The sequence below is a fragment of the Maylandia zebra genome, linkage group LG6, assembly GCF_041146795.1.
Source record: "Maylandia zebra isolate NMK-2024a linkage group LG6, Mzebra_GT3a, whole genome shotgun sequence".
Taxonomy (NCBI): domain Eukaryota; kingdom Metazoa; phylum Chordata; class Actinopteri; order Cichliformes; family Cichlidae; genus Maylandia; species Maylandia zebra.
Genome location: NC_135172.1, coordinates 10,238,244 through 10,259,483, shown reverse-complemented (window position 1 = coordinate 10,259,483; position 21,240 = coordinate 10,238,244). Strand labels below are relative to the sequence as shown.

The 21,240-nt window shown below is 41.0% G+C and overlaps 1 protein-coding gene across 1 annotated transcript in view; it reads left to right on the top strand.

Moving 5' to 3' along the window:
• LOC101464297 (voltage-dependent T-type calcium channel subunit alpha-1I) overlaps positions 1-21,240 on the top strand; it is a 167,166-nt gene that overhangs the window by 135,373 nt on the left and 10,553 nt on the right. Inside the window, exons 29-32 of the mRNA XM_014411480.3 lie at positions 3,090-3,168; positions 3,456-3,577; positions 4,549-4,998; positions 19,581-19,721. Of these exons, the coding sequence (XP_014266966.3) occupies positions 3,090-3,168; positions 3,456-3,577; positions 4,549-4,998; positions 19,581-19,721 (792 nt within the window). The remainder of the gene's footprint in view (positions 1-3,089; positions 3,169-3,455; positions 3,578-4,548; positions 4,999-19,580; positions 19,722-21,240) is intronic.

The following is a 21,240-nucleotide window of genomic DNA, read 5'->3' as shown; positions in this document are numbered from 1 at the left end:
TTTTGATACAAATTAGTCTTCATCAAAGATTTTTCTCTAAAACTGGGCGTCTCCTTCAGATGTTTTTAGTCAAGTCTAATCTGACCTAATCTCACCTTGTTGTAAATCCTCTCGATTTCATCTGTATTTCTATGTATTTCATCTCTAGCTTGTAGACTTGATGACAATGACAAAGGGTTTTTTCTTTACCACGACTATAATTTACAGTTATCGATTTTATCTTTTTTTCAATGGTCTTTTGGTGTTGCCACATTTTTTTCCTTTTTAAGATTCATTTTGGGATTTTAGCCAAATGATGGCCTCTTTTTCTGGCATCATCATGTTTTGGAACCTCAGATTGAGACTTCCAGTTAGCAGCTACCTTTTATCTAATACATTTGTCATAGAATATCAAGTGAACGGGATTTCTTTGACCATAAAACTGCTTGTCAGTCACTGTGCAGTTCATTTTGAGCCTCTGAAAATGAGCGACTAATAGATAAAATTGCTGCAATTTCTAAACTGTTAATATATGAATTACCTTTTAAAACCCGTTGAATTAAAAATGAAAGTTTGCACTTCAGTCACATCTTAAATCCACTGTGGTGGAGTACAGAGGCAAAATGACAAAAAAAAGCTTATGGATCTAAGCATGGGTCATATTTAACGAGATATACAGAAAATTCTAAAATGTGTAAAGTGTCAAGGTTTTTTAAAAAGAAAATTGGTCAAACTAGAGGGGAAAGAAAGCTGTGATGTATTGGAACTGTCAACTCTTGGAAACATATCCTTATTCGAGGCATTTCTAATGGAGTGAGTCAGCAGCAAGAAGTTCTTTCTCCTGGGTGTCTGGGAGGATTTTTGTCTCCCTGATGTTTGGATTGCAAAATTTGTGCACATATATAAATTATAGTCACAGAAAATGTCTCTGCTTCAGTAAGCCTCGCATTTATAAAAGCAAGCTCTTTCATTTTCAGTTTCACAAAAACAAAATCGACATGAACACACACAAACTCAAGGTTTCATTGGTAAATAGTAAATGAAATACTGTTAAATTCAAAATGCTGGCAGATATTAATTTAATGCCATTGTTATTTTTAAGTGTCCAATAAAAAAAAGCATAAAAAAGCCAAATTATCAGCTGTTCTCTGAAAAAACAATAACAGTTCAGGCTTCACTGTGATGCATTATAAATAGCATACTACTGTGTATTTATATATTAGTAAAAATGGGAAGAAAGCATTCAATCGTATAGATCCTGGAAGTGTTCCAGTATCATTTCATCTATATTTTTTCTTTTTCACAGGTCGTTTCATGATAGATTTATTGCCACTGTGCTATGACACAAAAGCCATTAGTTGATCGTTTGTAATGTTACTGCAACTCTGTGTAGAGCAAATGAAGCATGTAATTGGCATTGTCTATACGATATAGCAGTAGGCTCTGTTGTTAAATAAGTTCATTTTGCAGCATCCGCACATTTTTCATGAGGTCAATTTTACCTTTTGTAAAGTGAGCACGTAACAAGCCAGAACATCAATGTTTTCTTCAGTAGAGCACGTCTTCACTGAAGCCAGAAGAAAGATAGCTTAATAGCAAGTATGCACAGTTATGCTTGCACAGTAGAAAAATCAAATGCATGAGTGTGCTGTGACCTTTTTTTTCTGGTCCACCTAGAAATTGTCTCAGAATTTCTCTCAATTACACCAACTGGCATCTCTCTGCTAGGCACCAAAGAAATATACAGTGGTTTTAAAAATGCCTATATAAGAAGAAGTAGTGTCTTGTGACCTTTTCTGCTTGTGTTTTAAATGTGTCTCAAATACAAGTTCTTTGCTTAAGGACAGAGAACAGTAGGAGGGTTGTGCTCCATGGTTTAGCGATGTCTTTGTCCTTAACGGTCTGTGTCTGTAAAGAAATAAAATCATCCTGCTTGTTTTCAGTTGGGATTTGAAGTGGGTGGCCTTGACCATATGCCAGTGTTTCTCATATCACATTATGGAGAAAGAATTTACCTTGAAGAAAAAAATGTTCCTCCCAATGGCACCAACAACATTTTCAGGACACACTTTTAAAATGTAGTAGATGGCTTTAGATTTTAGATTCGTTTACCGGAAACCAAAAGATGTACACGACACAGGATGCTCCAACTTCAGCTACCTTGTTGATCATTGTGTTGCTTCCTTAGCATTCAGTTGTCTGTTTCACATTGTATAGCAACACTGCTCCTGAAGCTTGCTTTCAGTCTCTGCTCAAGGAATCCAAAAACATCAGATGGGTTTAAGTTGCAAGCTGCAGACTGCTTCAGGCCGAGGCATGGATTTTTTTTTTACATCTATCATGAGAAGAACGCTCTCCTCAGGCATTGCCTAACCTCTCCTCTGTAGTGTATATACATTCATTTCTGCTTATCTCCTTCTCTCATTATATGCAGTCCTCCACTGTGATCTCACCTCCTGTAAAAACTAAAACACATTGTATGCTATCCCCAGCTTCTCTCAGTTCATTTGACTGTCTAATAGAATCCTACATTCACCTATTTAAAAGCACCCCACTGCCTTCCCTGTGAAGTGACTTAGCTAATGGTGTGATGCTAGTGCCTACTACTGCACCCACAGGGGCCCTTTATCCATCTACATCTACACTGTGACCATCCACATCAACCGATTCACACATATTACAGTGTCACCCAGAACTGTGCAATACAATGACGATGCTGCGTAAACCTGCCTTGCAACTATTTCTGAGCCAATGAAATTCTTCTCCAGTCCTGGAGAAGCACCAAACAGGAACAAACAGGAACAAAACTGCAGTTAATCATGTTTCATCATGAGACAGACAAGGCCTTGCTGTGTGATTCACGGATGATAACAAGCAATGCAAAAGGAACATGAAGGTTCTGGTTTCAAATATAAACTCATAAATAGTGAAATCCTGTTATATTAAGTACCGTTATCTCTGAACTCTGACAGGGGAAATAGGAGGAGGAGTTGGAAACTACTGAGTCAGTTTGCACAGTGGCTGAGCCCCCCTCACCTAACTGTGGAGGTCCACGTGATTCGATTCCACAAATGAATATAAGAAATGAATGCTTTTTCTTTATGTTCCAGGTGGGGAACTTGGGCCTACTCTTCATGTTGCTGTTTTTCATCTATGCTGCTCTGGGTGTGGAGCTGTTTGGAGAACTAGGTGGGTCTTTCAGACACCACTTTTGTTCCTACTAAAGGCTTTTTGGAGCATGTTTATCAAATATAATTAGATATCTGTAAAAACACTGCAATGAAAAACGCAGCATACAAGGAATGTTTGGATTTGCCTTTTTGACCTGGATTCATCTCCATTTGTACCACCTGCTCATTTGTTATGTCTCACTCTATGGACAGACGCAAAAGAAAGATACAACTGACTGAGCCACGATTCACTCTTTACCATGTCTTGCTCATTTTGTTTTCTTTCCACTTGATGTTTGGTCTCAGTGTGTAATGCTGACTACCCCTGTGAAGGAATGAGCCGCCATGCTACCTTTGAAAACTTTGGAATGGCCTTCCTTACGCTCTTCCAGGTTTCAACTGGCGACAACTGGAATGGCATCATGAAGGTACTTTTGTTCTTCATCCTCATTTCATCATTTTGGGCTGGGTTATCTAATGGACCTAAATGATTGTTTTTCACTCCGCTTTACCTCAACTTGTCTCCAGTGGCAGTGTTGGACAGATTTTTTTAGATGAGACACCGTTTGAGCATTTCTAATTCTATTCTAATAACACATACATGCTTACGTTGAACTGGTTGGCTGATCGTATATAAGCTACTCCAACCTCAGCAGAGAAAGAGGATGAGAAGCTGAATTATAATTGAAGGTCTTTAGTTCAAATTTGTGGACTAGACCGTATTTAGGTTGGGGAAATGAGTGCGTAATGAGCGTGTCCTTTAGCAAAGATGATCCTGAAGATGTAAATGTGCACTCAGAGTCTACAGAGGATGAATGAAGATTCAAATTCACATTCACAAAAAGTGACTATTTCATCTGCCTCTTCAATTTCATCTATCACTTCAATCTTACTCTCCAATCACACCCAAGTACCCCGAGTACCTGGAGCTCTTAAAATTTTATAACAGCTCATATCCAGCTGTTAATCAGTGCTGATTAGGCTCTCTAAAAAGTGACTGTGGCTGAAAAGCAGATTTCTGGAAGTGTGAAAGTTTGACAGTGTGTCATGTTAAAACTAAAGAGTATTAATTGATTGATTGGTAAATGATGGAAATGAAACTGGGCAATATGGTCACATTTTCTAAGCCCAACTCTGATTTAAAATAATTATTTCTAGCAAATATTTTGTGTGTTTACTACATATAAAATCTTCCTTATTTGACTGATCTTTTCCTCTTCCCCTTTTCTTTTCCCTACTTTCCTGCTATTCAGCTTTATCTGCCGAATCCTCACTATTTTTCCATTTTATCCACTCACTCTTTCACTGCTCCTTTACTGCCTTTTCATGTGTTTGACACTTCATTCCTGTCTCCTTCCTCAATCCTTTAAAACTCTCTCAATACCCTTTTATCCATTAGGACACCCTGAGAGAGTGCCCGCCTGATCGTCCAGGAACCGACTACGGCTGTCATGCCGGACTGCAGTTCATCTCCCCGATGTATTTCGTGTCATTCGTGCTCACAGCTCAGTTCGTACTGATAAACGTGGTGGTTGCCGTGCTGATGAAACATCTAGACGATTCCAACAAGGAGGCACAGGAGGATGCCGAGATGGATGCAGAGATTGAATTGGAGTTGGCCCAGGGAGGCCTGTGCTGCATGATGGGAGGCATCGGAGCTATCGCTGGGGCCACCGTTGCCACTGCGAGCGGGGCGGGCGTAGGTGGCGGAGTGTCTGGCGCAATTACAGCGGGAACAGTCGGAGGCCCAAGTAGCGGATTGATGGCACCACTTCGAGATGGAGGAGGAGGGAGCGCTACTCATGAGGGACACACTCACCCTCGATGTCGCCTCTACTCCCCTGCACAGGTGAGTGGACTTTCAAATATTGAAGAGAGTAATTACTGCTGAACAGAGAGCTCTTGGGTTGGGTTCTGCATGCTGGCTATGTCAAAATCACACTCATCTTTTAGAAAAACAAAATAGTTTTGTAAACCTGTTTATACCTTTTCTTACGCAAATCATGGCAGTGGAAAAAATAATTATAAATACTCATTTGTTGAAACCAAAGGTCAGCAACCTGTGGCTTCCAAGCCGCTAAAAAGCTGCATGTGGCTTGGAAGCCATGGGTTAGGCTTAGGGTTAACTGTAAGTCAGTTACATATATGTATATGTATTTATTCAGCCTCTACCAGTTACAGCCGTCACAAAATGATATTGAAACCTGTGGTTGTAAGGATTTGACAGACACCGTTAGTCTGCACAACTCTTGACTGCAAAGTCCGTCGAGCACGATGCGTCATCAGCCGCCAAATAGCTCATTCAACAACTCAACAGGATTGCCTATCTGAGTTACAGTGTAGAGCCAGTTTGCATAGTCACGGCCTAAGACGTGTTTACTTCTGTCCCTTAAGGTAACATATACTACTCCTTTGCCCAGAGCAAGGGAGAGAAAAAAAACACTAGTTTCTGCTATTGTAATAAACCAGTAATGCAATCGGAGTAATTATCATTAAGTGGCATTTTCAGGGTTTGCTTTTTGATTGCTTTCTCTGCTTTTCATGGTAAATGGTAAATGTCCTGTATTTGTATAGCGCTTTACTTAGTCCCTATGGACCCCAAAGCGCTTTACATTCAGTTGTCCACCCATTGTATTGTAGCCACATTGTACATTGTAGCCACAGCTGCCCTGGGGTGCACTGACAGAGGCCAGGCTGCCGGACACTGGCGCCACCGGGCCCTCTGACCACCACCATAACTAAATTTTCAGAACTAAAGAAAGCTATTTGCACATGACTGGTTGGGCTTCTAACCCATGTCCTTGCCAACATATACTAGTGTTAGCAGTTCTTCAATTAAAAAGGTCTTTCAGCTGCTCCTTAGCGGTTAATGGACTGGCTCATATATCTACTCTCCTTAAGCACTCAAAGCAATTCATACAACATACCTCCTTCACACAAGCAGTTTTTTATGCTTTAGTGCTTGCTGTCTAACATTCACAGACATTCACTCTGCAATGAATGAATCAGGGAGTAACTTGGGGTTCAGTATCTCGCCCAAGGATATTTGGCATGCAGACTGCAGCGGCCAATAATCGAATCACCAACCTTTCGATTAGTAGATGACCTGCTCTAGCTGAGGGGTCACAACTGGGCATCACCACAGCACTTGTTTGACTTTTTCACCAAATGTCCCTTAGTGTCCCCTCCCAGACTCAAAGCAGGGATCTTTCACATGTTAAGCCAGCGGTCCCCAACCTTTTTTGCGCCACGGACCGGTTTATGCCCGACAATATTTAAGGTCTTTAAGGTTGTAAATAAATACAACAAAATAAAACTAGTACCGGTACTGAAAAAAAGAGGATTTATTCATAGCACACGTGAAAAGACCCAGGAAAACCGAGTTAACGATAAAAACGATAACAAAATAACGCTGAAAACCGATAAAAACCCTGAAAATTATACATTTCACACCTGAGCCTCAACTCTCGCGGCCCGGTACCAAACGACTCACGGACCGGTACCAGTCCGAGGCCCGGGGGTTGGGGACTGCTGTGTTAGGCAACTGAAGCCACTTCATCAATTAATGAAGGATAAAGGTTATCAAATCACAAAATACTCATCAGAGTATAAATTAAGTTAACACTCAATCATCTGAGTAATATGCAATGTCACTCAAACCTCAAGTTTGAAAAGCATGAGCCATTGGAAAGCCCTTTTACCTCTTTTGGTGAAATGAAAGTGACAACAAGTGAGCTGGAGAAGCAACAACAAGACAAGCCCCAAAAGGGGAGTGGTTAGGCAGGTGGTGGCCACAGACCACTTTTCTCTCCTCCTTCCTCACTGACTTCTATTTCTAGTTTTTCTTTATTATCACTGTTGGTCACATGAGACTTGCAGCCCATTCAACATGCACCTATTGCACATCTGCACACGCCTGTGAAATGAATTCACATTTTGCTCCCTAATGAGAGAGACCGATAACTGACTTTGTAGACGTTTTTAAACAGCGTAGTTGAAAATACCCTTTTACATTGTTCAGTTTTTTTTTATTAGCTGATCACTTATTGCTTCATAAAACATGAGAAAAGTAGAAAAGAACATCCCATTTTTGTAGAAACTGCTGTAGATCTTCTGTCACACAGTCAAAAACACCCACATTATTTGATTTTCTTTAAAATACAGAGAAGAGGCAAATTTTACTCTTAATTTTTATCTAATTTCTTCATTCAGAGAGAACAGTCCTCAGCCATCCCAACAACAGACTGTTCTCTCTGTTGAGGTCAGGAAAGCGATTCCGCTCCCTGAAGACCAACACAGAGAGACTGAGGAGGAGCTTCTTCCCGCAGGCGATACGGTCTTTCAATCACACCACCACATAGTACTGACCCACACATATGGTTTTTACACACACGCTGGACATTCTGGACATTTGTTTACACTAGTGGCCACTGCACAACTACACTGTGTGGTCATCTAATCGAATCACTTTATCACAAGTCACTTAAATAAATCACTTTAAGCATATTTGCACTGCACAAGACACTTACACATGTGGATTGCACAACCCTGGATATTATATTTCTTCATACCATTTAGTACTTGTACAGCTGCTGTTATTGTTCTATATTTCTTCATATATTCTTATATATTTCTATATTGTGTATTGTGTATTTTGTTGTACAGTTATTTTATTTTTAACTTTAATTTTTATATTTTATTCCTTCCTAGCTAAATTTACCCTTCATTTTGATTTTCATATTTGTTTCCTATCCTATTCATAGTCTTCTTTTCTTTAGGTCACGAGCAGTTATCTAAGCATTTCACTGCACATCGTACTGTGTATGACTGTGTACGTGACAAATACAATTTGAATTTCATTCATAAAGTGATAGTTGCAGCTCAAACTTGAGCCTGGCTCATATTAAAAGTACTCAAACAGGCTGTGAATATATGATGAACTGTACACGATTAGCATGTTTATTCTGGTTATTTCAAGACTTCATTAATTTAATCTACAGTGGCAGTTGGTACCGCAAGCATCCGTCAGGCTCAGTGGGACTGCACAGCAGCTGGAGTTGTTTTTATTCATGAAACACCGCTGCCCTACTTGTGTGCATACAAGGTGTTAGAGGTGACTTTTACACCCACACATAAAGATATATTACAGTTTTTCTCAAATGTTAAAACACAAAAGCCAATCCTGTAACCCAAATGACCAGTAGTCTAAACACATTTACTAAATGTAGCCACCATATTCCAGTACCATAAACACATGTCACATGAAGACACAATTCACAAAACACAACCCTCTGTACTCATAAATCTAAACACATTTTTCCTTGCTAAAACACATGTTGCAAAACAACTCTGCTCATATCCTCAAATGAAAGCCCATGTGATGCAAAATGCTTGCCACAGTCACCAATCTTTGAACACAGGGAACACACCTGGCGTCATTCACTACACACAATGACTCAAAATTGAAGACACTTGTTGCTAATGCTGTACCCACATGTAAAAGCAAGTTCAGAGTGCACAGTATGCTGAAGGTTCCAAACAAACACAATGGATGAAGGCAGAGTCAGGGGAAGAGGAATTTGATGCAGAGGAGGGAGAAGAGCTGGCCCTGGAAGAAGAGGAGCAGGCCAATGAGGAAGAGGAGAAGGCCAACATGGGAGAGGAGAAGGTCCAGGAGGGAGAGCAAGACAACCTCGCACCATCATTACGGACGAGATGCGAGCAACAGCTCAGCGACATGATGCCGCACAGTGATTGTGGTGTGTGTGTGGTGTGAATAACGTAAATAAAAAAACTTCACACCCTGTTCATGTTTTCAAGATTACTGTTGTGTGCAATAGATTCTGTTTTTGCATTGAGTTGTGTTACAGTAGTGTACGTACATGCAGGATTTTCTATAGATTTATACTACTCATATGAAACTCACAAATCTAAATGCCTAATCCTCTGCAGGGATCTACGACGATCCGTTACTGTATAGTTTCTAAAATATGCATTGGCAGTTATGAAACAAAGAACCTTCTCACAAATTGAGCATTGTGTTTTCAATTGTTTTGCTGTAGTGTGTAATGCTGTGTATAGTGTTTACAGTTTTGACAGCTTCGAGCTGCTCTCTTGGTGTGGGAGTTTGAGTTTTGCAGTGGGAAGGTGTGGTTGTGTTTATGTAGCTTTAGAGAAGGGTGTTGTGTTTGGACATTGGGGGACCTGGTGGTAACGTTTGTGACATGTGTTTTAGCATTTGAGAAAAACTGTAAAGCACATAAATCACAAGACTGAGACGTATACCGAGAACTGCCGCGCACATGTGTAAAAATATTAAATGGCCACCATCTTTACCAAAAAACACCAGCAGTGGGGGGAAAAGGATGCCAGTCAGTAGACGCCACATTTCTAATCCCACTGGAACTGTTGCACCTGCAGACGAGAACAGGTATTTTTAGACGTGTGCCTGCTGGAGCAGAAAGAAAGACACATGTAAATAAGCAAAGGTGGCAACAAACAAAGAGGGAGGGAAACAAACAAAGGAAAAATAGAACAACTATGTGGAAAAACTGAGACGGGCTGGGGAGGGAGAAGGAGCACTAGCAGTTTGGGAAAGTGAGGGAGTGAGCAGAGAAGTGATTGTTGCATCAAGTGATTGAGCAAATGCTTGAATGAAGGGTGACTGTGTTTGACACATTGAATAATTGTGTGGAGGAACTAAAGGTCTGTTTGCATCCCGCAAGAATCTGCTGGAGTGTTTACTTCTGAGCTTAACTAATTTGTTTGGACTGGTGGCAGCAGCGCCAAGTGAGTAAACTGCAAGGTGGCTCATTAGAAATGATTAGAAGTGACCCTGTAAACACAGACACTGTTGTTGGCATCGATGCCAGCTGTTCTTAAAAAAGAAACAAGAACCCTAAACAGAGCTATTACCCACCTGAATGCTAGGCTGTCCTATTCTCTGAGAACACACAAGCATATTTCCAAATGATTATGCAGAATAGAGTTACGAGTACAGGAAGCTTTCTGGAAGAGCACTATGGACCCTCGCCGGGCTCCTGGTGTTAATCTTTTTTGTTTCATTTATTTGTTTTATTTTATTAATCGTGTTCTTATCAGAGTAGTTATTATGGTAGAGCAGACAGGTTGGTGAGGGACGAATTCGTAATACAGCCATTCACACTGATTACATCATTTTACTGGATTAATTTGCATCCAGTGAAATTATAAATTAGATGTTTGTTTGTTTGTTTGTTTTTTTAAATAAATAGAGCACCAATCAGACCAATAGACCAATCACAATACTGCATTTACCAACGAGTGTGCTTGTAGCTCAAACTGCATTTGAATATGGAAATAGTTAAATAATAACTTATTTATTTGTTTTGTATGAAAACAGTAAGTAGACAGCTTTAACTTCTGGGTCAAACCATGAAATTCCCCCTGCTCCTGACATCTCATGACAATCGGATGAACCCACAATCTGTTTCCTCCTTTTCTTGTTTAGAACCACATCATCAGCACTTGATGTCAACATTTTTTGAGAACAAATTTGAATGTGTCTATAGACGTGACATGACAAGTTGGGATCTGAAAAATTCAACATTTCTGTGTGTAATGACCTTTATAAGAATATATATGTGGACATTTTTGTAATTTTGGTTAAAAAAAAAAGATTGTGAAAATGTTGAATTAGTCAAGTGTATTTGGGCAAACAGTGGCTCATTCAGTAACTGGAAGACTGGTGTCAGTCCCTGGTCCCTCTAGAAGCCCCAGAACTGTCCCCGATAAGTCACTGTAGCATGAAGTTGTGTGTGGACGTCAAATATATGAAGTCAGTGTGTCTCACACTGAATGAATGGGTGATTTGGTCGTGTAATGCAGAGTGCTTTGAGTGGTCAATAAGACTGAAAAGCACTATGTAAATTGGATCCATTAACTGTTTTGTTCAGTCCTAATGTAAAATACTGATTATAGAAGCTTTTAACTTAAGATTGCTTAGTGACTGTGCCATTAAATCTAATTAACTGTATATAGTAACTAAACTTGCACTCCCAGCACATTGTGCTCTTTTACTTCTTTTTTTTTTTTTTTTTTTTGCTGCCTTTAGCTTAATGAACCCTTTAAGTTCTTTCTTGCTGAGGCTAAAAAAGACTTAAAACTAGATTAAAGAGTGAACTGAGATGCACTGCATTGCTAAAAAAATGCAACTTTTATACAGGGACAGCCTCATTTTACTCATTTTTATTAACTTGTTCACCATGATTATAAGTTTTATTATGTCTAATATGTTCAGAGGCAGATCCACACTGTCACTATAACATTTTTTCTTCTTTCTCCTGTTGACATTAAGCTCAGATTACTTTTAATAACTCATGTCCCCCAGCTTGTACCAATAATCAACCCTGCAGGTATGATGCATCTCATTCCTTTTGACGATCCTTACAGATACTGGAATCAGATTACTTTTTGGGCGCTGTGTGGACCTAATTAACCCAAGTGATCTTCTGTACTTTGGCTCATCTGAAAGGAAATTAACATTGTCACCCATCTGAAGAATGACATTGAATCAAAGGGTAAGCAATCAGAGCCGAGGGAACGGTGGCAGAGGCTGACTTTGGAATGGTTAAAGACACAGTGAGCTTGTGAGTGGGTGGCGTCTCATTGTGCTTATAGCTCATTGTCTGTCAGCCTAATGTTATTTTTAACCAGAAACGCAGTAAAAGATGGATGAAACGGGAAAGGGGAGGAACTCTTTTCATGAGCCTTTTTTTAGCTGCACTGTATTATTAATCTTCATTCTGATTAGCAGGGAAACAGCTTTTTTTTAAAAGAAATTAGATCAAAAGCACCAAGGGCCTGTTCTTATGTGTATTTATATTGCCACATTCTTTGCAATCAAAAATGCAGTCATAGCAAATATGACTGAAATAAAACAACTGTATTTTGCCAGTAAGACATTTTTAAGCAATATTTTTTAAGTATAAAACCATAAATTAAAGTTCAGAAACCCAAATCGGGCCTCATTCACACCGGCTTAGAGACCGGTCGCAGCAATCATAGCATGAGAGAAAAGTGTGTATTCCTGATTGGAAATTATGGAAGCTGTTGGCCGTCATTACTGGCTAAAGCCTCTGTTATGCACACCTAGAGACCTGTGAATGACATCCTGGCAACGACCAGTTGCTAGCTTCGTGGAATGAATTACCATGGCTGAACAGCTGCATCCAAGCCTTACGCAATGCAAAGTGTCGGATGCAGTGGTGTAAAGCACACCACCACTAGACGCTAGAGCAGTAATGAGCGGAAATCCTAATCTAAAGAACGACTCTGGGTTTAGTAGTTGGAAAACGGTACTTGTCTGACTGCATGCTGCTAATTGTAAAGTTTGGTGGAGGAGGGATTATCGTGTGAGGTTGCTTTTCATGAGTTGGGCTCAGCCTTTAGTTACGTTGGAAGGGACACTTCAACAGACATTTTGGTCAATTTCATGCTCCCAACTTTGTGGGAACAGTTTGCACATGCCCGCTTCCTGTTCCAGTGCGGTCATGTTGGAAAACTACGAAGACTACAAAGAACCATGTTAAAATTTTGTCAGGATGAAAAAGATTTGTATCGTGACCAGTGCCAAAAAGGTTCTTTTCTTATTGCTATACGAAATGATCTCCTTATATAAAAATGCACGATTTTCATAAAAGGAAATGTTTTTAGATGATAACATACAATACAATAACATCCTCTTAACACCGTCTGGGCCCAGATCATGGCGTGAGCATGGTTTAAATTTGTTTCTGAAGCTTTATTTCTTTTCACACTGTTATTTCTGGCCTTTGTAATTAAAAAGCTATTAATGCATTTCTGTAAAATGTAAATGAAATCAAATAATGGTAACCAGGCAGTTATTATTTATCACCCCATAAAAGTGTTTTTCACTCTTGGAGCTGCTGACTTTCCCTTTCCGAGGCCCTGTGAGATTCATACTGACTAATTACAACCCAGCGTGCATCCACTTAATGACAATTGATTGCCTTTTTTTTTCTCCCAAATGTTTTGTTTTCAAATCACCATGAACATCTAGTAATGGAGCCATTACAAAGTGAAGTCTTTCTGAGAGCATGAATAATGCAACAGTAAAATAATATTGTTCTGGCTTTTTTTTTTTTAAGTGTTTTATTTGAAATTATCTCAGTCCAAACGCTCTACTCTTTATGTGAAGTTTAAGCACATCTTGTATGGCTGTACTCTTCCCTGCATGTAGGCTGTAAGGTAAGGCTGGAATTCTGCACAAGAGCTGTTGATTTTTATCATTATTGGTACATAACACCACAGAGACAGGCAGAAGAAATTTGCAGTGATGCAGCATTATTTCTTTTATGGACTCTCTTCATGTGAGCTGTACATCAATTTCCTAAATACCCAACTGTCTCCACAGGGAGCCTAGACTCTTTCAGACAGCGATTCTGTGACCATTCAGCATGTATGCAGTGATAAGACTGAAATACATTTTAATGAGCATTGTGTTTCTCTTGGCTTGTTTTCCCTCTTCTGTTGTATTTTTTTTTTCATTTCCTTATCTGTAGGGGAATATACCATATGGGTCTACTAACTGCTGATATGTGTTCTTGTTGGTAGGCACTCTACTGTGTAAGCTCTCACTGTGTTGTTGCTATTTGCAGCAGAACTAAAAATATTAAATAAATAGGGCTGCAGCACTCCAATGCCTCTCTTTTTTTTTTTCGCCTGTCCCGTTTGGTTCTTTTGCCATCAGAATTATTGTCTAAAGGCAAAGAAAGATGCCCAATGGATTTACTTTACCAAATTGACCATCCCAGCCTTGCCGTATTGGTCTATTTGATTCACCTTTGTTTTTATTGTTTATTTTATTTTATTTTCACTTGCTACACACGGGACAGACATGACTGGGGGAAAGAAAGGGGAGAAAGAAAGAGGGAAAGAAAAACAGCGGGGAAGAGGAAAGTGATAAAGGGCAAAAAACAAAAACCAACAAAACAAACAGACAAAAAATACCTATATCAATCACCTGGATCACCTGCTGAGAAAGAAAAAAGAGAAAACAAGCAAAAAAAAAGAGCAATATAATAAACAACATCATCGCGATGACCTATGTGAATATAACAGTAAATATTAAATATTGAATATTATTGTGCAGCACGTAGGATCAACAGCGCACAGTGTGCTTTGAGGTAGGAGCCAAAAAGGGTGTAGTTTGTGTGTGTGAGCACCCGTGTGTACACCTGTGAGCATGAGTGCGCTTGTATTTAAAAGGTTCCTTCATGTAATGATCTGCTAGAGGGTGTGGGGAGCCACAGCCCCGTCCTCCAGGGTATGAAGCAGGTATGGAGGAGATCCAGGCTCCACACATCCAGAGGCCCTCAGAGCACCAGAGACCAAGGAAGACCAATGGAGGGGCAACCGTGCCACTCTCCCGGAAAGAGCTGAAGAGCCCCAAATGAGGGGGGGTTGCAGTGACGTGCCCGTGAGCTCTGCCTGCAGCCAGCTGTGCCAGAGTGACTGAGCCCCAGGCCGAGAGGCCGAGGGCACCCCATCCCCCGAAGGGGCCCGAGCGAGCCCCAGGCTCCAGGCCCTGACAAGCAGCCACCGGTGCGTACCTGGACGCCCATCCCTGGACACCAAGAACCACCAATGCACTGGCAGGGGGAGTGTTGGGGGGAGATAGGCCTCCATACCTTGGAGGGCCTGAGATGTCCCCAAAGAGGTGGCGTCTGATACCCGGCCTGACACATAGATACAGACAAACAGGCACACACAGATACAAACATCCATTCCCACCCTGATGCTCTCATATGCAAATACTCAGCACTCACCCAACGTGGAGAAAGACATAAATAGACACTGTACACACAATCACACTCCCCAAGCGTACTCTATACCCCAGGTCTAGGTACCCTTGCCCCTAGAGGGGGAAACATCACCCAGACCCAGTGTTACCCTTTTCCCTGGGGTGGAGAGAAGCAGACCGCCCCGACTCTGCAGCAGCAGGGAGGCCCCACATTCCAGACCCCAATCGGACGGCCAGCTCCTCCTCCCAGGCCCCCCGCTCCAACAGGCAGCAGAGAACGGGTGTGTGTGAAAACTCCAAACCTCCCTCATACACCCTGATGGTCATCTGGATGCCGTGTAGCATGCCCACCCCCAAGGACTTATATGTATGTGTTATGAGAGAGTGAGTAATGTGAATGTCTAAGTTGTGGGATAAAATTGAGGCACAGGCAGCCAGAAGGGGACAGAGGGGGGGATGCCTCCCCTGCACCCTGGTGACACAACTTTACCCCAAGACCCTGCATGTGTGGGTGATTGTGGTGGAGCGCGAAGAGGGAGGCAGCTGGAGATCCCCCGCTGACCCCAGTAGGCACCCCCATACTCTGGAACCCACCAGGGCAAGGGGGCCCAGGCCCATCCAGACCGGGGCCCAATTCAGCAGCACCGCCCAGCCCCACAGAGCCCGGGACAGCCCACCTGACCCCACCACAGAGAAAACTGCACCACCACCCCGTCATCCACTCATCTTCAAGACTACACAAGACAATAGACACCCAGGCTGAGATCTTCCTCCACCTCTCCAATATCTCTCCCTCACCTGCAGAGTGAGTTCCTGGAGAGAGGAGACCTCCTGCAAGATGTAACAGCCTCCCCCACCAGTTGAAGAGCCCCACAGGTGGCTCGATACACTGGTGGCACCCCGCGCCAGGGCTGAGCCCCCATACACCCACCCGCCCACAACCCCGACACACCAGCCAGGGCCCCAGCCCGGAGATGGGGTACCCCCAGAACCCCAGGCCCACCTGGGCAGCCAGGCTACCAGGTCAGTAACCCACGTCTGTGAGCACAGACCCTCCCCTGGCCCCGTTGCACGCATCCATGAGGAAACCATCACCTAAGAGCCAACAGAGCCCTTAACAGGCCATGACCGCAACCCTGGGTTGAGCCCTCCCAATGCCTCTTAATTGAATAGTTTAATTCAAGCCTCAATCACACAGGTGTAGAAACTGGTTGCTACGGAAAAATATGTATTCCCTAAGCAGTTAGCAAGTGGTTGCTGCAGGTTGTGCAGCAAACACTCGCTGGGCCAACATCTGGCTGTCCTAGATGTTGGCCCAGCCTTTAACACTTCAAGGTTTAGGAGTCCCATAAGGTTGATTGTGTTTATCTGGACGTAACGTTTTCAGTAGGAGAAACATTTCATCACTCATCTAAGTGACTTCTTCAGTCTCGGCTAACTGCAGGTTTCCCCAACCTTATAAACAGTACATTTGCATAATGACTGAAACTACCCACTGAATGAACAATGGGCTGTGAGGTCAGTTCCTTAATCATTGATATGCAAACTATGAGACCATTGCTCAACAACCAGTGATCATAGCCCATTGATCAGTGGTTTGAATGAGTCACAAAATGTTTCTCTCACTGAAAACGCTACGTCCAGATGAACAGAATCAACCTTTTGGGATTTACGTACCTGGATGATTGAGCATGCATCAAGACAAGGTTTAGGAGTGTTTATGGGAATCTTTGACTATTCTTAAGAAGCACATTTGTGAGGTCAGATACTGATGATGGACCAGAAGGCGTGGCTTGCAGTTTACACACTGTTAGAATGATCAAAAAGCTGACTTGGGTTAGAAGAAATGGATCTGAGTGTAGGGCACAAAATCTAAAGAAGGTTGCACTAAGTCCTGTTCAGACTGGATTTCTGGATGAAAGAATATATACAGAGAAAGACATTGAGTCAAACAGCATCATGGGCAGCATTTACCACAACCAAGGACCCCAGCTGAGCCAATCAATCAGACTGCCTTACCCCATGCTGCGCATCTGTCAGCACATGAAACAATGTGTATGTGTTGCTCACAGTATATCAGTGGGTGCTGCCACAGACTGGCAATCAGCTGCGGTTCACCTCTTCACCTCACACCCTTTATCAGGTACTCCTATATGAAGAGAAATGGGAACAAAAAGCAGGTCCTGGAGGGAATGGGGAGTCTTGAACTTTAGACATGCGGTAAGGAGACTTCGGGGTTCAGGGCTAAGAGTGAGAAAGTGAGTAGTACCCTGGGAAACAAGACAAAGTGAGAGAAATAATATTTAAAAGACAGAAAAACAAAGGAGGAGATGCAAAAGAACAAGTTGTTTTTCACAGATTTAAACAGGATTGTGTTCATCAAAGGGAGAAACCTCTGAATAAAGAGACATTTATTTTTTACGTACAGTAAGTCTATCATCAAGGGTGTAATCAGTAGCAGAAAAGGCCAAGCCAGTGTTGGACGGACCTTAAACCTGCTTTTTTTTAAAATGCCCATGTCCTCTGGCTGCAAACGAAGGTCTGTTTGAATAGAAATTGATGAGAAAATTACCCTACTGACCTCAGTAAAGCTTTTACTATTGAAGTTACAGCCTCATTTGCCTGTTTCAGATCTTGTAACAATCCTCATTACTTTTAATGATTATGGCTCTTCTTCTGCTTCTTTCGGTTGCTTCCTTTATGGGTCACCACAGCAGATCATCTGCCTCCATCTCATCTTATGCCGACCATCCTCTTCTGTCACACCAACCCTCGGCATGGCCTCCTTCAATTCAATTCAATTCAAGACCCTTTGTTCAGTATATTCACTATCCCAGCTCAGCCTTGCCTCTCTAACTTTCTCTTCATCTGCTCAACCTGAGCTCTCCCTCCAATCTGCTCTTTTCTAATCTTGCCCAATCGGGCCACTCCCAATGAAAATCCAAACATCTTCAACTCTGCCACCATCTCAGCCTCCTGGCCTTTTCTTAGTGCCATCGTCTCCAAACCATACATCATTGCAGGTCTCACTACCATTTGTAAACCTTCGTTTTCACTCTTGCTGCTATCCTTCTGTCACAAATCATCCCTGACACTCGGCTCCACCCACACCCACTGTGGACTGTTACTTTGAACAGTTGATTCCAGGCATTCGAGCTCATCTCTCGTCACAATCTCTACTGCTTGCATTAAACATATGAAGAAAGCAGGCATATACACCTTAAAAACCGAGAAAAATAACTTTGTTTTTATCACGTTTTTTTAATCAGCTTTCAATAATTACATCATACTGTCTAAAAATCTGTTAAATACTCAAAATTTTGGGAAAGTGAGAAAAGTGGGAATTTTAAGCCAACTAAAGCTCTCATAAAGCAGAGCCTTGTTATCTTAAAGGGATTATGTAATTCATCTTATAATGGTGACATTCATCTGCCCCTTTGGCTCAGAGCAAGGTGGGAAAAAGTCACACATCTCTGTCTGTAACCTGCCAGCAGCGGCTGAAAATAACACCAGCTTCAGTAAATGGTGGTTAATTAAACAACACACCAAAGGATGGAGCTACTTTAAGCTAATCTATCAATTTTTAAAAAAGTCAGTAAGAGGTATTTAATATCTGAAAAGCTGGAAGCAAACGTAAGGTAAAAGCTGAATTTGCCTGACAGGAAGTGACTGAGTGACTTGAGTCTTGAGAAATGAAAAGATGGCGATTCAACAGGAAGTCTGACAATAGAAAAGAGCACAGCCAGATGTTGAGTTAACTTGACACAAAGACAGATGTTTGCAGTATTTGTAGTAGTTACTGACAAGGATGTTTTTTAATTATTTAAAGTAATGAAGAATGATGAAAATGGTTAGATGTTATCTATCTATATTAGATTTATCAAGGGGGAAATAATAAAGTAGTAGTTTTAAAAATATGAATATTACTCACTCTTATCAAACTTATTAGTAATATTGTTTGTAGCCGTAATAGAAGATTGGAGAGTAGGAGTGATAGTGGAAGTACTATTTGCATTAGTATTACTATTTGTTTATTTATATACAAAAGTGCCAAAAGTACAGACATGCACTTAAGTAGAAGTACAGATACTAGTGCCGAAAACTACATGTGATCAGCTGTCCCGGGCCACCGCTCTGAGGTTTACTGCTGTTTCTGGACATACACAACTGATTTAACAAGATGTGAGCGGATGTTTTATAAGTGTTTGTAGTTGATTTCCATCCTCTACACTGACAGCACACTGTTTATTCTGTCTTTGTAATAAACAGTTTTTAGTTGGTATGAAGATCGAATTCAGTGAATCAATCTAAGCATCATCAGCTCAACTTCAAATGTATCTATGCTACACTTGATGTAAGCTAACGCTGACCATGAAACCACAGCCACCGTGCACCAGTTCTTTACTTTAAATCCATCACATTTGTTTAAAAATATATTCCTGTTCCCTTTTTTTCTTCAAAAAGGGAGTAAAAGTACAAAGTGGTAGAAAAACCCTACTCAAGTAAAATACAGATACCTGAAATTTATACTTAACTACAATAGCAAAGTGTTTGTATTCGTCACTTTGTTCCCATCTCTGATTATGTATGCCAAATATCAGTGCTGTATTTGTGTGTCTGCATTGCAGGAGAGCCAGTGGCTGGACAGCGTCTCTCTGCTAATTAAGGACTCGTTAGAAGGAGACCTGATCGACAATCTCTCCGGTTCAGTTTTTCACCACTACGGCTCTCCTCCTATCTGCAAAGACTGCAAGAGTCACCCTCAAGAGGTTATCAGCGCTCCACACACACAGACACTCACAAAGCACAACCCTAAACATCTGCTGCCTTCATTTCAAATTTACAAGTCAGTAATAAAGTGCCACTACATCAATTATACAGATGCATATATTCTAAACACTACTAATGCACACACATACAGTGCATATGCAGTATAATGTTTCAGCAGTAAATAAACTGTTGAGCATGTCTTCATTTCACATCACACACATTCACAAATTGGTGAATGTGGCACACTGACTCCTTGTTTCATATAAGTATTTTCCCAGATGTGCAGTAAGGGGCTCTAGATATACTATTACAGTGGTTCCCAAACTTTTTTTGGTAGGCCCCCCTTTGTTTTACAAGAAAAATGTGATTATTCATTGTCATCTTTAACACTAAGGAATTAAAGTAGGAAAAAAACGTTGCATAAGCTGCTTTTATATAAAACACATCATAAATGTAAGTTATGTTTGTCCGAGTGAGATCCCAGCAAGGTTCAAGGAATACAACTTACATATTTTTGTAGTTCTGTAAATACAGATTACACGGTGTGATTGCACTGCGGTGCAATCAAAACATAATACTATACTGCATTAGGATTTTCATAGCTAGAAGTGCAGCTGAAACTATGTTCAGAATGTCAATTTTTTAGATCATGTGCTCATGAAAAACTGAGAAAATCCATTTTTTATTCCTAAAAGGACTTTTTTTAAATACTGTATTCAATAAATATGTATTGTATGCAATTTAAAATGTATTTTCTATTATCCAGTTTTTATCTGATTTAATCCCATTGAAAATAAAATCAAACACAGTTCTTGCAAAATGTAATTTGCTTTAAAGATAGAGCGGGGCTGTGTTTATTACTACAGGGCAGAATTTGCCTTGTATTAATTTCTGTTGTCTGTAAGGATATTCTTGACATTTCCCCCCCTTGTATAATCATGCCCAAAGGATATACATGGCACCACCAAAATGATGTATGAGTGAATGAACTCGTCCTGAGTTTTCCTGTAATAGCCATAGCTGTGAAAATCATCAATCACACATGAGAACAAACACCAGTTTCAGCTGAGGTTATTCTTTGTATTTGATATATATAATCTGCAGGGTATGAGTTTCATTTCATGCAAGTGTGTACGTGTGTACATGTATGTATGCGTGTAGGAGTGTAAGTCATTGTATAAGTCACAGTGGTGTGACGCCTGTGTGCTTTAGATACTGTTTCTACATTTCACTCATATCCAAGTCACCTTTAAACTAAAAACTGTATATAAAAGATGGGCACAACCACTGTGACATTACTCATGGGTTTGTGGATATTTTAAGGGCAGTATTGACTGACAATGACTTTTTTTGTTTTTGTTTAGTTTTTTTTTACTGAGAAGCTAACATTAGCTGGTAGCATTCCATGCTAGTCGATTCTGTTTAGACTCATACATGCCAACCCTCCCAATTTTTCCGGGATAATCCCAAATTTCAGTGCCCCTCCCGTAAATCTCTCGGAGCCACCATTCTCCCGAA